We start from the raw sequence: 15373 nt of genomic DNA, 5'->3' as shown, positions 1-15373 counted from the left end.
GGGAACCTATGTAGTCAAACGAAATGTCATTCGATCACCACAAATCCACTATTTAAGAGAGTGACTTTTCATTGCACAGCTTATTGTTAAGGGTATGGTGTCCAGGTTCAGGAATGTGATCATTCCACTGCAATCCTCACTAATCAAACTGATCACAGAGTGTAATGCCTCCTTCAGTATGTACCCGTTCAAACATCAGACACAACTCAAATTCCTACACAGTTTTCTTACTAAGAAAATCAAGGGCCTGAACCATAAAAAGTATGCAGACAATCTCAAAGCCCCGTCTCTCTTCTCAGTGTCACACAGGCTACTAAGGGATGATCTCTACCTCACATGCAGAACCCTCAACAAAGCCTACACTGTCAGACCTACTGCACATTCGCAAACCCAATGAGACATAAAACACTTATTCAAGAGATCTAAATCTCATTTGCAACATTAAAAGAACATGTTGGAGAAATAGATATGCATCACAGAGAATACCACGTCTTTTAGAATGATCTTACTCTCCATATAAGGTAAAGTATTTCTCTTATACTATTCAATCAGAATGAATGGATGGACAACCATTAATTCATTTCTCTTTCAGCACCCCTGTCCCTCACGAATAAGGACACCATGTAAATGTTCTACTAGTTTCTAGGTTATTAGTACTCAAAATATGACGGCTAAAAACTTCATGGCAATGTATGGTTATGTTTCCAAAGATCCTCATGGATCAAGGATCATAGTAAATACTTATGAACCTTGCTGATATCTCTTAAATGCAAAAGGACCGGCAGTTCACTCTCACTGTAAGCCACTTCAAAAAAAGACTGATGCAGAAAAAAGGGCCCTTAAATGTCAAAAAACAAAAATGACCCATATTGCCAATGTTAATGCAAGATAATTTATTAAAAAATTTTACCTCCACACTAGAACAACACTATAACCGATGGGTAACACTCTTAGTTCTTTCATCCTTTAGGGTAACAGGACTTATTCAGAGTTCAAGCAATCTCAATAATTAGATCTCTTAATTAGTGATTTTAAATACCGCACCTCCCAATCTACATTAACAGAATAATGAAACATACTAATAGAAAATTAATTTACTTCTCATCATTAGATTATAAAACCAAACTTTAAGAACCCAGTGCAATTTAAAACCATAGAACTGATATCAAAAAAGGAAAGTAAATAAATAAACAAGTACATAGTATATACGGCTGCATGTCTGAATATATGGTTACATATGAAAACATCAAATGCTCATTAACATCTAAACCCAAAACATCAAGACAATAACATCTAAACTTCAAAACATCTAAAACTCATAACAACAAGCCCCCTTGCACCCCCCACACCCCCGTAAATTAAATATACCAACTCCGAGATCGTACTACAGTGGGGTTAGGAAATTAACTTACATATAACTTATAATACATATAATTAACTTAAACTTATAATATATATAATTAATTTATACTTATAATATATATAATTAACTTATACTTATATATATATATATATATATACACATACATACACCTACACACACACACACACATATACATACACACGCACACACAAGTCTACTTTAAAACATTGAAATTTCATAACACTGAAATTCAAAACACTGAGACCATAACATTGAAATCCCAAAGCACTGAAAACCCAAAACAACACAAACACTGAAAGTGTTTATCATAACACTGAAAACTACAATGCACATGTAAATAACATCCTCTCCACCTATAACATCACCAAACTAACAAAAACACTTTTTACTACATTTCTGCAGGGCAAGCCCCCCCTGCACCCCACCACCCGTAAATTAAATATACCAACTCCAAGATCGCACTACAGTAGATAAAAGTTAATTTTCTAACGTCACTGTGTTGCAATCAACATACAGAATGTAAACATAATGCCTAAATCACTTACCTGTATGTCCCAGAGACACGTACAGATTGGCAAAATAAATACTTTTTCCTCTACTCACTTCTCCCAGCACTTCTCAGAACACTAACTTAACTTCCATAAAACCAACGCATCCATATGTTTACATTCTGTATGGTGATCATGTTACAGTGGGGTTAGGAAATTAACTTTTTTCCACTGTAGTGCAATCTTGGAACTGGTATATTTAATTTACGGGAGGGTGTGGGAGGCAGAGCCCCCCTGTAGAAATGTAGCAAAAAGTGTGTTTGTTAGTTTGGCGTTGTTATAGCTGGAGGGGATGTTATTTACATGTGCATTGTAGTTTTCAATGTTATGAAGCAAAGTTTCAGTGTTCTGACGTTTCGTTGTTTTGGGTTTTCAGTGTTTTGCATTTTCGATGTTCTGGTCTCAATGTTTTGAATTTCAATGTTATGAAATTTCAATGTTTTAAAGTAGACACAGACACACACACACACACACACACACACACACACACACACACACACACACACACACACATTATATACTTTTTTTTTTTTTTAACATACAAGCACATGTACATTTGTTGACTGGGTAAGTCCACAGGATACATGTGTCCCATTATAGGGGCAAGTCTGGAGTGCACCTTGGTTAAGTGGCTTGTCCAAAGTCACACAGCAGACTGAAGGAGGTGGAAGGAGACCAACCCCCTATACCCTTGGTTATAGGAAGCAGCTCTTTTTTGAGCCTTAACTCTCTAGGCTGATTTCTGGTTATGAATCCTGTGCATGCCGGTGCCATGACCCACACAGGATGCTCTATGCATTTCTACTGAAGATCACACACCTTTGAATTCTCCTCAGTGATTTATTAGATTCTGCTGGGGCACTCTATTAGAGAGAGATGTACTTTCTGTAGTTTGGCTAATGGGCATTCCATGTAATCTGGACACTGTATCTGAATTCATTTAGTCATGATGTTTGCAACAGACTATATTCAGGAGTTTAACTCTAGCAATCTTTCTTTCTCTCCCTATTGTTTTAGCATTGCTAGAGTTTCTAACCCGCCTCCTACTCCTGTTGAATATTTATGTCAATACATTTTATTGTAACTCTATTATACATTGGGAGTGTTGTCAATGCGTTGCCTACACTACCAGGCTATAACTCATTCCACACCTTTCGCCCCCACAACTTGGATGGAAGCTCCAAAGACAGTGGTGTTTCCATATTCATAAAGGATGCGCACACCTCCAAACTGGTAACCCAACATAACGCATCAGAGATACTTCAGGTGCAGCTAACACTGGGTAAGACAACATTTCAGGTCGTAGCCTGCTATAGGTCCCCAACCCTGTTCCAAGACTCACACTCCACGTTCCTAAGCACCCTGGAGAATATTAGGGTCTAATCTAACACTCTCATACTAGGTGACTTCAACTACCCCTCCATTAACTGGGAAAATTACTCATGCACCAATACACTTGCCCAACGTTTCCTGGAATTCATTAATTCCAAATCCCTAGACCAGCTAGACCAGCTCTTCTTACCCCCACTAGAGGTAGCAACATCCTTAATCTGGTCATTACTAACATGGGCGACTGTTGCTCTACACCAATAGTCATCTCCTCCCTTGTTAAATCAGACCACAAACGAATCACCTTGGAAATCCACATCACTCCCACCCCCGACTCCTGCAAATGTAACTACCATGAAAAACTTCTCCAAAGCTAACTTTGGGCTCTGAGAAACAGAGGTGGCTAACTTCACGGCACCCATGCAAATGGAGAATAGTTGCATGATCGTTGAATCGTACACCAGTGCACTGTACGAACACATACAGAAATGCATGGATCTCGCCATACCCAATAGAGCAAAGATGCTCTCCTCCAAAAAAAGGAAGCCACTCTGGTGGTCCCCTGCCATAAACAAACTCTACAACAGAAGGAGGAAACTGATGCGGAATTAGGTGAAATCCCAAGACTGGAAAAACTCCCTTATCAGCCTCAAAAAAAAAGCTGAGATCCCTCATCAAATCCTCTAAAGCTAGCTATGAAAGCAGAATTGCAGCAGATAGTAAAGACAACCGCAAGGCCTTCTCTACAGTCATATAAAGAATTTCCACGGCAATACCCAGATTTGCTCTGAACTACTGCACAATGGCACCTCCTATACAGAGCCAACAGTTATTGCCAATATACTGGCAGACAGATTCAGTGCCAACTTTACCCCTCTCACCCCCAAAGGACCAATCACAATACCAGTAGATTGTCAGGCACCCAGTATTGCTGCTGCACAGGTAAAAACAGCACTGTCCGAGGCCAAGAATACAGCTTCTATAGAACCTGACAATATCCCTGACTGTTCTACATGAACTACAGAGTGAACTGGCACCGTGCCCTGTTCAATCACAGCCTCACCTCAGGCTTTGCCCCTACCGAAGGGTGCACTGCTACAGTCATCCCTCTCCACAAAGGAGGAGTGACTACAGTCCCTGGGAACTATCGCCCCATTAGCCTGATGAGTCTGATATGCAAAGTTATGGAACACATCAACATGGACCTAATAAACAAGGATATAGGGAATCTCCAAACATCGGATCCCACACTGTTTGGTTTTGTGAAGGGTAGATCATGCCTGCTCAACTTATTCGACTTCTTTGAGTCAGTCACCAGAGCAGTGGATGAAGGTAAGGTGGTTCATACAGCCTACCTTGATCTGGCCAAGGCCTTTGATACCATTCTCCACTCAAGAATCATAAAAAACTCACTAAGCTAGGCATCAATCCCTATATCACTAGATGGGTTGCAAACTGGCTCACAGATAGAACCCACAGTGTGAAAGTAGCTGAGTCCAAATCAGACTGCCGACTAGTCAAGTGTGGAGTCCCACAGGGTTCGTTCCTGGGTCCTCTCTTGTTTGGTATCTACTTATTTGAAATCCAAGCTAACATAAAGGGACTCTGGCTGACAAAGTTCATAGACGATTGCAAGTTGGGAGCTATTATTAACTCCCCATGTGATGTTGACATCCTACAGAATGGCCTCACTGAGACCAATGACTGGTGTCAGAACCATGGCCTTAAGCTCAATGCCAAAAAATGTGTCGTCATCCCTGTTGGGAAAAACCCTGTTCCCATGAATTACCACAACAGGAGTAGGAGGTGGGTTAGAAACTCTAGCAATGCTAAAACAATAGGGAGAGAAAGAAAGATACCTAGAGTTAAACTCCTGAATATAGTCTGTTGCAAACATCAAGTACTAGAAGGCTTTATAAGAGATCTGGGAACACAGGCTGACAGCAACCTCTCTTTTGATCACCATATTGCCACTGTGGTCAGAAAGTCCTATGTGGCACATCTCATTACTAAGGGTTTTGCATCCAGGAAGAAGAAATCATTGTCTCCCTCTACTCTTCCCTCATTAGGTCAATCATAGAGTACAATGCCCCATTTGGCATGTACCTCACTAGACACCTGCAACAACCGGAGAGGCCGAAAAAGTACCTCACAAAGAGGATTCTAGGCCTTAAACACTTGTCCGATATGGATAGACTCAAAAAACGTCTCTGTCTCATATCGCCTACTTAGACGCGATCTCTGCTTGACTTGCAAAGCCATGCCTGACCCAGCTATGTTAGAAATGCTACATCTAAAGAAATCCCAATCCCTCTGCACCACACACTCCAGAGACCTCAACCTCATTACCACAATCAACAGAACATGCTGGAGGGACAGGTTCATAACCCAGAGACTGCCCATGCTATGGGACAGACTTCCCAAACATGTCAAGCAGAGCACTTCGCTGACCCTTTTCAAGAGAAATCTTGATGAGTGGATGGGAAATAGAAAATTCACCCTGGGCATAACTCCAGTGGCTCTATTCGACAGAGGCACTGGGAACTAAGGTCGGGTGCCACAATGCCAGGGTAATCCTATGGCTAGGCTTGTAAAGGCCCCACGGCCATTAGCCTAATACACACCTATGAACCTATGTTATGCATGACTTGTTTGTAATGTGTGTGCGTGTGTATATATGTATATAGCGATATATATATATATATATTATATATATATATATATAGATATATATATATATATAAATATATATATATATAAATATATATATATATATATATATAGATATATATATAGATATATATATATATATATATATATATATATACACACACACACACACACACACACACACACACACACACACACACACACACACACACACACATACACATAAAAGGATGAAAGAGGTGATGTCCTTTCCTGTGTCCTGGCTGGATGCCTTAGACTCTGCTGGCAGATTTCTGAAACTGCAATGAAACTCCTTTTGTGTAATGGCACTGTTATCAAGTACAGTTGTGCTAATAAAACTCATGTTGATTTATTTAGATTATGACCTTGCTACACTATTACAAGCCCAATTCAGTTCCAGTTTGACATTTCTTAAATGACTCTCATTTCGTCTGTATTTTGACATTTCCCAGAGTCTAGCTCTATGCACTGCATACCAAGTCATTTCTGATTTCTATCCCAGATCTCTAGAGAATACGCATGACATATGATGACTGCCACTCTATTTACTTTAGCAAATATTCAGGAGACATAAAATAAGTAATAAAGACAATGACAGCCTTCTTCAAACAAAAATTATTAGTGCACTGTGACCACTCTCAACACTTTAGTATCTTCAACAGCAAATTATAAAAAGTAGCAAATGATGTAAAACAAACAGCACATCACTATGCTATCAATGGTCAGCAATAAAAATAAGTGTAATCTGTGAGCTACTTGTCAGGCACCTACCACAACTTGTAGCAGGCGATCACTCTGTCCTGCAGGTACGTCTGCAATCATCTGTGCTAAAGTCTGATGCAGTGTTCGCATGAGCAGTAGTACAGAGCCAAACATGGCAATTACACCGAATACCATTCCAAGATTGAACCTAGGAAATAACCAAAGAGGAAACAATGCTAATTATTGCTGATTACATTCTTGTTATCTCTGAATATACCTACACAGTCTGGCCAACAACATTCCCTGCTGGAAGAAGATGGCAGTGTTCACCCATGACAGCAGTTATCAATCCATTTCTATTATTAGGAGCCTTCATAGCAAGCCCTTACCACAATGAACAAGTAAACCAAGAATATAACTAGGGGTGCAAAATAAAATTAGAATAAGTGTCATACCATTTAACCCAGAAATTACTAAAACAGCATCACAGTATAGTACCAAGAGGAAGAAGCTTTAGTGGGCTACTTAGTGTTGGATACACATTTTAGCACTTTAACAAGCAATGCTGCTAACGAAGTACTTCACAAAATGGCACACAGAGTTAGGCTAGAGACAAACATTTTTCTGGAGGCAGATGGTATTTTGTTGCACTTCCAACTCAATATATACCAAGCCAGAATGATATTCAGTCTTCTATTGTAACACCGACCCATTAGCCCAGACTTAATAAGCTTAAAAAGTTCATAAAACAAATCAGCAGCAATTCCAGTTCTACCAAGCCCACATCAAATATACAATTACTAGTCTACTGAAACTGTAAGTTTCATTTTTATGAAAGCTACTTAAAAATACAGTGGCCTTGCAAGTTGTGAATGAAAAAAATGTATTACAAGTATTTCACACTGAATGGTCTACAAGACAGGACAACAAAAAGAAAAAAAGAAAAGAAAAATACAAAATAAAAATGTACTGCAAATTGTGAAATGGGAGCAGCTGGTATAGTTTAAGTCGTGGGTATGCACACACAAAATGTTAGAACCATTGCAAACTGATGATTTGGAGTACCTCATCAAGACACAAAGTATAACTGATTGTTTTTAGTCCATGACAATGGAACTAGCAAAGGATTACAATTTTTGGAGAGGTATATCTAATCTGCATTTCACAATGTATGAAATATGATGTACCAACAGTAAGTGGGGCTGGTAACCCAACTTTCCACCATCATTTAACTCCTACTCTTGTCAAGAGGGCACCAGTACCCTTTAATAACACAATAAACAAGACTTTACAGAATACAGCAGTTACAGTAATTCTGAGTACAACTACCACTGTATACAGCAAGTAATGATAACAATATGACCTGACAGTGACATGGTGCAGTTTCCACATAAAATGAGACTCACAGAAGAAAGTTAAGGGGGCAGATATAAAAAAAAAAATGGGGATTCAAGTCTTAAAAACTGACAATCTGTGACATTAATTGCACAGGTCTGCAGAATTGCTACTCAGCTCTGTAGTTCCATTAACTTTCTGACATAAGCAATACCGAAAACCAGTTTCAAGTGAGGAAGCAAGAAAATAAGCTAATAAATTAGCAAACGCGTGAAATGAAAAATAAATAAAATACTACAACTGTACTGTGGCCTTACTTGCTGGACTAGAAAAAATACCTGCTGGGTCATCCTTCCTTCTTTTTCATTAAAACTTGAAAGGAGCTGTTAATCCTCACTTTCTGGATACTAACAGTGTTTGGGGTTTTAACCTCAGTCTCAAGATGTAATGACTACAGCAATAATCCCAAGTCATTAAACTGATATGGTCTTTAGCTGCTTCTGTAACTAACACCAGCAACCTTTCCTTCACTTTCAACCTGAACAGCTTATTATTATATATGTTTGTATACACACACACATATATACATACATATATATGCATATATATATATATATATATATATATATATATATATATATATATGGGTCACCTTTAAAATCCTGAAAGCTCAAAATCCTGAATCTCAAAATCCTGAACACAAAATCCTGAAAGCTCAAAATCCTGAAAACTCATAATCCTGAATCTCATAATACTGAAAAACATACAGGACACCAACACTGATGTGTGATTGTGCGGACATTTGGGGTAGGGAGCAGGTCAGGTAAGTGTGCGATTGTGATGGATGTTAGGGTTAGGGGCGGGTTAAGTGAGTTAGGGTTAGGGTGCGGGTGAGGTGATTGTGCGATAGTGACAGAATTTGGGGTTAGGGGCGGGTTAAGTGAGTTAGGGTTAGGGCACAGGTGAGGTGAGTGTGCGATGGATGTTAGGGTTAGGGGTGGGTTAAGTGAGTTAGGGTTAGGGTGCGGGTGAGGTGATTGTGCGATAGTGACAGAATTTGGGGTTAGGGGCGGGTTAAGTGAGTTAGGGTTAGGGCACAGGTGAGGTGAGTGTGCGATAGTGACGGACCTTAGGGTTAGGGTCTGGGTTAGGGTAACTGGATAGATAGTAGTGTATGTGCAGTGTAGTGTAGCTGCAATATAGTCTGTGTTGGTGTCCTATATGTTTTTCAGTATTATGAGATTCAGGATTATGAGTTTTCAGGATTTTGAGATTCAGGATTTTGAGCTTTCAGGATTTTAAAGGTGATCCATATATATATATATCTACACACACACACACACACACACACACACACACACACACACACACACATAACACAAATTATGTATGCAGTATGCATACATATGCGTTCATTGTTATATACTAGGCTGATTACCACTGCCTTTATAAACTTAGCTGTGCAATCCAATCGTGTCCCTATGTATCATGGGTGTTTATTAGGAGACAGTATATTAATCAGGAAGTTTCTAGAGGCTACTGGGGGGAGTATTTTAGACTGAAGCTGACAGTAATGAGACATGGGGGCCAGATCCAGGGAGAATTTCCAATTTTCAATCCATTGGTCAAGGTTACTCTTTAATAGGGTTAGGGATGGACTCTGCTTAATATGGATGGGAAGTCTTTTCCAGAACCTGGAATCCTCTGAGATCCATACCCGTTTCACCAACATGTCTTACTTATGTCACAAGCAAAATTTAAATCCTTGTATCTAATGGTTCTGATGCATTTAATTCTGTAGATGTGCAAAAGGTCCATCACTGGTGGATGGACTTGTATGCCAGGCATAGATCACTTTTCAGTAACCTGTGGGTGACCGAGTTAAGGTGATCCATTTAGGACAATGCGCTTATACCTTGGATTCTCCTGGTTGGGAACCTTTGTGGGCATTCCAACTATTGCATAGGTTTGTCTTTTCGGCTTTTCCCGGTTAGGGGTCACCACAGCGGAACTCCAGTCCGCTAACGATTGGCAGTAGATTTTTTTTTTTTATGGTGCCGAGTTGTCAGCCCGACGCCCAACCTTCAGCAAAGGCATGCCCATTCACGCATGTCTTTCGGAGGCCACTCAACCGCGGGGAGGACATGCAGACTCCACACAGAAGGCACTCCAGCCGTGAATCGAACAGGAGAACCTCTTGCTGTGAGGCAACAATGCTACCGCTGTACCACCGCGGCTTTTCCAACTATTGCATAGGTACGTGCTGAAAAGGGACATATTCTCAATGATGGGTCTGTTAAGGACAGAATAAAGTGACACTATGACTTCGCTTATAAGTAGGGTGACGTAGAATGATTTTCTTAGTACTTTGGCCACATTTTAGTCAAAGGCTAGATTACTATCTACCTATGTTCAGAGATCCCCGACAGCTGGGTAAACTCTTAGGTGCATCTTACTGATGAAGTAAATAGCCTGAGTAGCAGTTTTCTCAAAAGGCACTATAATGTACTTCTTGGCACTGAGTTTTAGTCTATGACTTTGGCAGAACTGATTTGTCTGTGTTAGATTCTCTTGGTTTGTTTCATGGGAAAATCTTACAATAGCTCCTAATTTGCAGTCATCTGCCAACTTCATAAGGCAAATACCCTTGACATTAACCTTTATCTCTTGAGAAGTATATGCCAAAACAAAAGAGGTCCCAGCATGAAGCCCTGAGGTATCCTGCTGGTGACCAGTCTCTTAGTGGAGGTGGGATCACCAATCCTGACTTCCTAGGTCCTGTCTGTGAGCTGACAATCCAGCAAGTTATGTAGGAGTTTATACCCAGTCCAGTGAGTCTGTCAGCAGTACTCGAGTGAGGTATTGTGTCAAATGCTTTAGACAGCTCCAGGTATGTGGAATGCACTGTTTTCCCCTCATCCATTCTCTTGATGACCTTTTCAGAAGAAAAACAACAGGTTTAGTAGGCAAGATCTTCCCTTGACAAAGCCAAACTGGGTTGGGTCTAGTGTCTGAAGGTTGCCTATTTCTTTGTTACTAATTTCCATGATAATTTGTTCCATGGCTTTGCATATTAGACTAGTCAGACTAATACGTCTGTTATTTCCAAGGTCAGTTGACAGTCCACCATTTTGAAATGGGATAACTACTGTAGTCCTCCATTCTCATGGTACAAAGATACTTTTGAGGCTATAGTTGAAAAGTGACCTTGATAGTTCATCTTTCCAGCTATTTAGAAGGCATCCCAAAATATAGTCAGGTCCCAGTAAGGCTGTGTTTTTGGCCTTATTGAGTGCTGTGAGGATCTGCTCCCTGTTAATAGTTGGGGGAATTATGATAGCAGGCATTTCATGGAGGAAGGAGTGAAGTTTGAGATGAATCAGCCAGCAAATCTGATATGTCGCTCTACTAAGTGAAGGTGACACCACTGACAACAACCACTTCAGCACACTGATCTATACTGCCTTTGAGGTTTCGGACACAGCTGTAGAAGGCCTTGTGGTTTAGCCAGTGAGGCAATCTTGCATTGTAAATGGCCCTGCTGGACTTAATCGGTCCTCCTATTCTCCTGTTGACAGCTGGTATCATTATGACAGTTGCCCTTTTTAATTTTATCCATTATTCTTTTCCTTTTATTACATACCCCATTACGGGCATGATTCTACCACTGTGGTTTGTTTTCAGAGTTTGTTTTGGGTTTACTTCTAGAAGGTACAGCAACCTTTATACAGCCATTTACATGACTGTACAGGGTCTCTGTGAACAATTCTGCATAGGCTGTTGTGAACTCTGGGTTGAGAGGGTCACTGAATTTTGATAAACTATCACTTGATAGGATGTAGTTGCATTTGAATAGTTCCTAACTGTTACAGGGTTTGCTGTTTTTACTGAGTTTACTTTTTATTTTGAAGGAGACAGCTTTATGGTCTGACCCCACCAGTGATGACGCAACACTAGGGGGTGTAGCACTTTCCCATATTGGTGAGTAAGAGGTCCAGTATGTTTGAACCTCTGGTGGGTGAGTGTGCACACTATCTGGTCAAAGGTATTGGTGTTAAAGTCCAGGAATCATTGTTCCTGCGAGCATTAGGCAGTGTATGTTTTTCAGTATATAGAGGGGTATTTGGCTTAATGGTGAGTGCCTCCACTAGGTCTAGGTACCAAGCTATGGGATTCTAGGGACAAAAGACTGTGACCCTTTACTTTTCTAAGATATGGTATGGGACTTTGTCTACAGTGCAGTGATTTATATGTGGACAAATTCAAGGGCATTGTCTGGTTTAACTAACAGAGTTATGGCTGTTGCTAATACAGAATGAACAGAATGAGACTCCTCCACCTTTTGTCCCTGTTTGTGCAGCTGATGGTCTAAATGTGTGGAAGGCATTGAAGCTTTGCACTGATGAAGTACTTTTTGCAGATTTAAATCATGTCTCGGTAACAACACAGATGTCCATATTCTCTACACTGAGAAGAACTTGTAGGGTGTGGAGTTTCTTGTTTAGGTTCCTAGCATTGACCAAGTAACCCCTTGAGGTTTCTTTGGGTTTTATTTGCCATATCAGTAGGTTTGTCACTTTGGTGTTGCCTAAAAAAGGCTCTAAGGGAGTGGATAAAGTTTTAGCCAATATTTGGAAGCTTAGGGGAGACAAGTGCAGACCATCCTCTGCAAAGCAACATGGTCCTCTTACCATGTCCTCCCACGCTGACAAATACTGAATTTCCCTGGAAAGACACCAGAAAGTAAGCCAATTATTGAAGTCAATCATCTTTTGTTCATATTGTGGCATCATCCTTGGTGAAGGTGGAATGTTGTTCAAAGCAAGGTACATACCTGCCTGAGACCCAAATTCCGAGAGATCAACAATGTCTCTCTTCATGTACTTTACTTCTCCAGGTCATTATTGCCCACAGGGACTATGACAGAAACATACTGGCACCTGTGGTGTAGTGACTTAAGTATATGCTTAACTTGGCGATTGCAGTTCCAGGTAAGTAACTACCCACTATCTTCTCCTTGTTCAGTCTATTGAGTGGGGCATCTGTCTGTCGTACAATGGAGTTCCTTATGACAAGAGTCCTGGGTAATGAGTATGTGTGGTGTCTGTTTTAGAGACTGCTAAGGATAGGCATTACCATTTAAAGAATTAGGTCTTTGAGGTTCAGGAAGATTGCCTTTTAGAGCCTCAGCGTAGGTTGGTCTAGGTGTGGTGGACAATATGCTGTGTATGTTCTTAACAACCTTGTTTGTATGGGAGATTTTTGCCTCTAGTGAAATGATGTATGTGCATCTGCTGCATACCGAGTTTGTTTCTTTAAGGATTAAAGGGTTGTCTGTGAACACGAGATAATTGCTACATTGTCTACGGATGCACATATCTACCAAGCTGGCTTTGGAAATATTTGGAAATTGCATATCCATTTTGTCTGGACCTGTATTTGGGTGGGCTGCTGTAGGTCATGGGCTGGGTTATACAGAGTTCTTCTTGGGTGATCTCAGTGATTTTGCACTACACTAGGTTAGATTGTGCTAAGATTTGATATTCGTGCTGTTTAATGTGCAAACTAGCTTCTGCAAGCTTGCATCTGCATAATGGCTTTGTTTTAGCCACAGTAACTTACAGGTTTCAGTTCTGAGGGACATTTTATAGATAAAACTTACTTTCTGGGCATTTGTGTCTGTAAAGGGCACTGATAACCCCTTGATACAATACCAACAAAGATTGCTTGAGAGTGTAATGCTACAACAAAACTTAACCTACGTTTGACAATTTCAAGTATTATGGATCTTTATAATGATTTAAAGGCAAAAATCAGCAAATAAAGCAAAAATAAAATTAACAGCACTCTAAACAGTTAACTGAAGTGCAAAAAAAAGAATAAATCTCTTATCTGCCAAGGATGGGGAAGAATTAACTCAGGTCCCCACTCAGTGTGGCTAGGGTGCCAAGCAGATGGGGGCTCGAACAGGAGACAATCTGTAGTCAGGGAGATTTACTCAATTGTAATACTGGTTTGCTGACTGAACACTTAGTATTACAGATATATGAAAAACAGTGGATAGGAAATTACTTTGATGCTACACAACAGATAATAGCGATGAAAGAGGGGAGTGACAGACTTTGGAAGTCAGATTACCATAAGGGGCAGATGCTAGAGACACAGCCTTTTAAAATTACAAGAAAAGGTTAGGAGGTTTGGGGAAAAAATACAAACTGGAGCTCAAGTCCTGTGGTTAGAATTTCAGAAACTTCCTTTGTCTGAGTGATTGCTTTTTTTCAGGCAGTTAGCGATAAGGATTACAGCTATGAGCAGTTAACAAGATGCTTCCTATAGTACAGGATTTGATTCTCTCAGCCTCCATTTGCCAACTGTGTGACCCTAAGCAAGTCACTTCAGACTGCGATCCCATGTGTGCCCTGAAAAGGGACAGGTCAACAGTGGGCTTATACGGTTAGCAAACAAATGAATATGAAATATTTTCACATGAAAACCAATATGGCAACAGTAAGCATACTTATTTATTTATGTATGTATACATACAAAGTTGCAAACACAAAAGGCTAGGATGTCAACAATTGCCAACACTTCTCAGCACACCAAAATGCACAGCACCCTGACCATACACAAAGTTTACCTGTAAAATAACCACCCAGGGTTTTGTGAAGAAATGAACAGATGACCGTAAAAGAAAAAAAAAAAAAAGAAACGTTACTGGACCTCTTTTACTTTAAATCATGCAGAAGGAAACAATCTCTCTAACATCAATCCCGGTTCCAAAATCTTAATCAACCTCTGATCGTCCATTCCATTTTATTTTAAAGTTAATAAATAGATAACAAATCTTTATTCTGATCATCATGCCTGCTGACCTATCCACTGCCTAAATATTTACTTTGCATCAAAAGGATGAGAATTGGTTCTCTAAACTATCTTATGTGACTTCAGTCATTCAGAGGTGTCATACAAGTAGATCTAAAGTATATCTTGCCCAAGAAAAGCCATCTGCTGTAGGACAACCTACGATAAGAAACATGTAGTCTATTTCAGCTGACATTTAACTTCACCATTTTGGCTTATATCGTTACACTTATTTTACATGGCCTTTTATGATTCTACTTAATGACCAGTGTCGGGGGCTTACAAAAGTAAGGTAAATGAAAGTATAAATACAAGACAAATCAACCACACGTTTTTGGAGGCGAGAAGAAAACAGACCGCTTTGGAGAAAGAAAACAAACAACCTTCAGACACAGGAAGAATATACAAACTCACTCAGGACAGACTAGAGTCAAGCATGAACTAAAGACTATGAAACCATTAGGCAGAAGTCTTAACCACTAATCCACCACAGCACTGATCTTTATTTCTTCCAGTCTAAAAC

General features: G+C 39.9%; 1 protein-coding gene across 1 annotated transcript in view; it reads right to left on the bottom strand.

Annotated features, from left to right (window-relative positions):
* MBTPS2 (membrane bound transcription factor peptidase, site 2) overlaps positions 1-15373 on the bottom strand; it is a 1092578-nt gene that overhangs the window by 1029322 nt on the left and 47883 nt on the right. The window contains exon 3 of the mRNA XM_044072286.1: positions 6724-6862. Within this exon, the coding sequence (XP_043928221.1) occupies positions 6724-6862 (139 nt within the window). The remainder of the gene's footprint in view (positions 1-6723; positions 6863-15373) is intronic.

The sequence above is a fragment of the Protopterus annectens genome, chromosome 5.part0 (genome assembly GCF_019279795.1).
Source record: "Protopterus annectens isolate FY-2018-M chromosome 5.part0, PAN1.0, whole genome shotgun sequence".
In the NCBI taxonomy this organism is placed as follows: domain Eukaryota; kingdom Metazoa; phylum Chordata; order Ceratodontiformes; family Protopteridae; genus Protopterus; species Protopterus annectens.
This window is presented reverse-complemented; position numbering and strand designations above follow the sequence as displayed.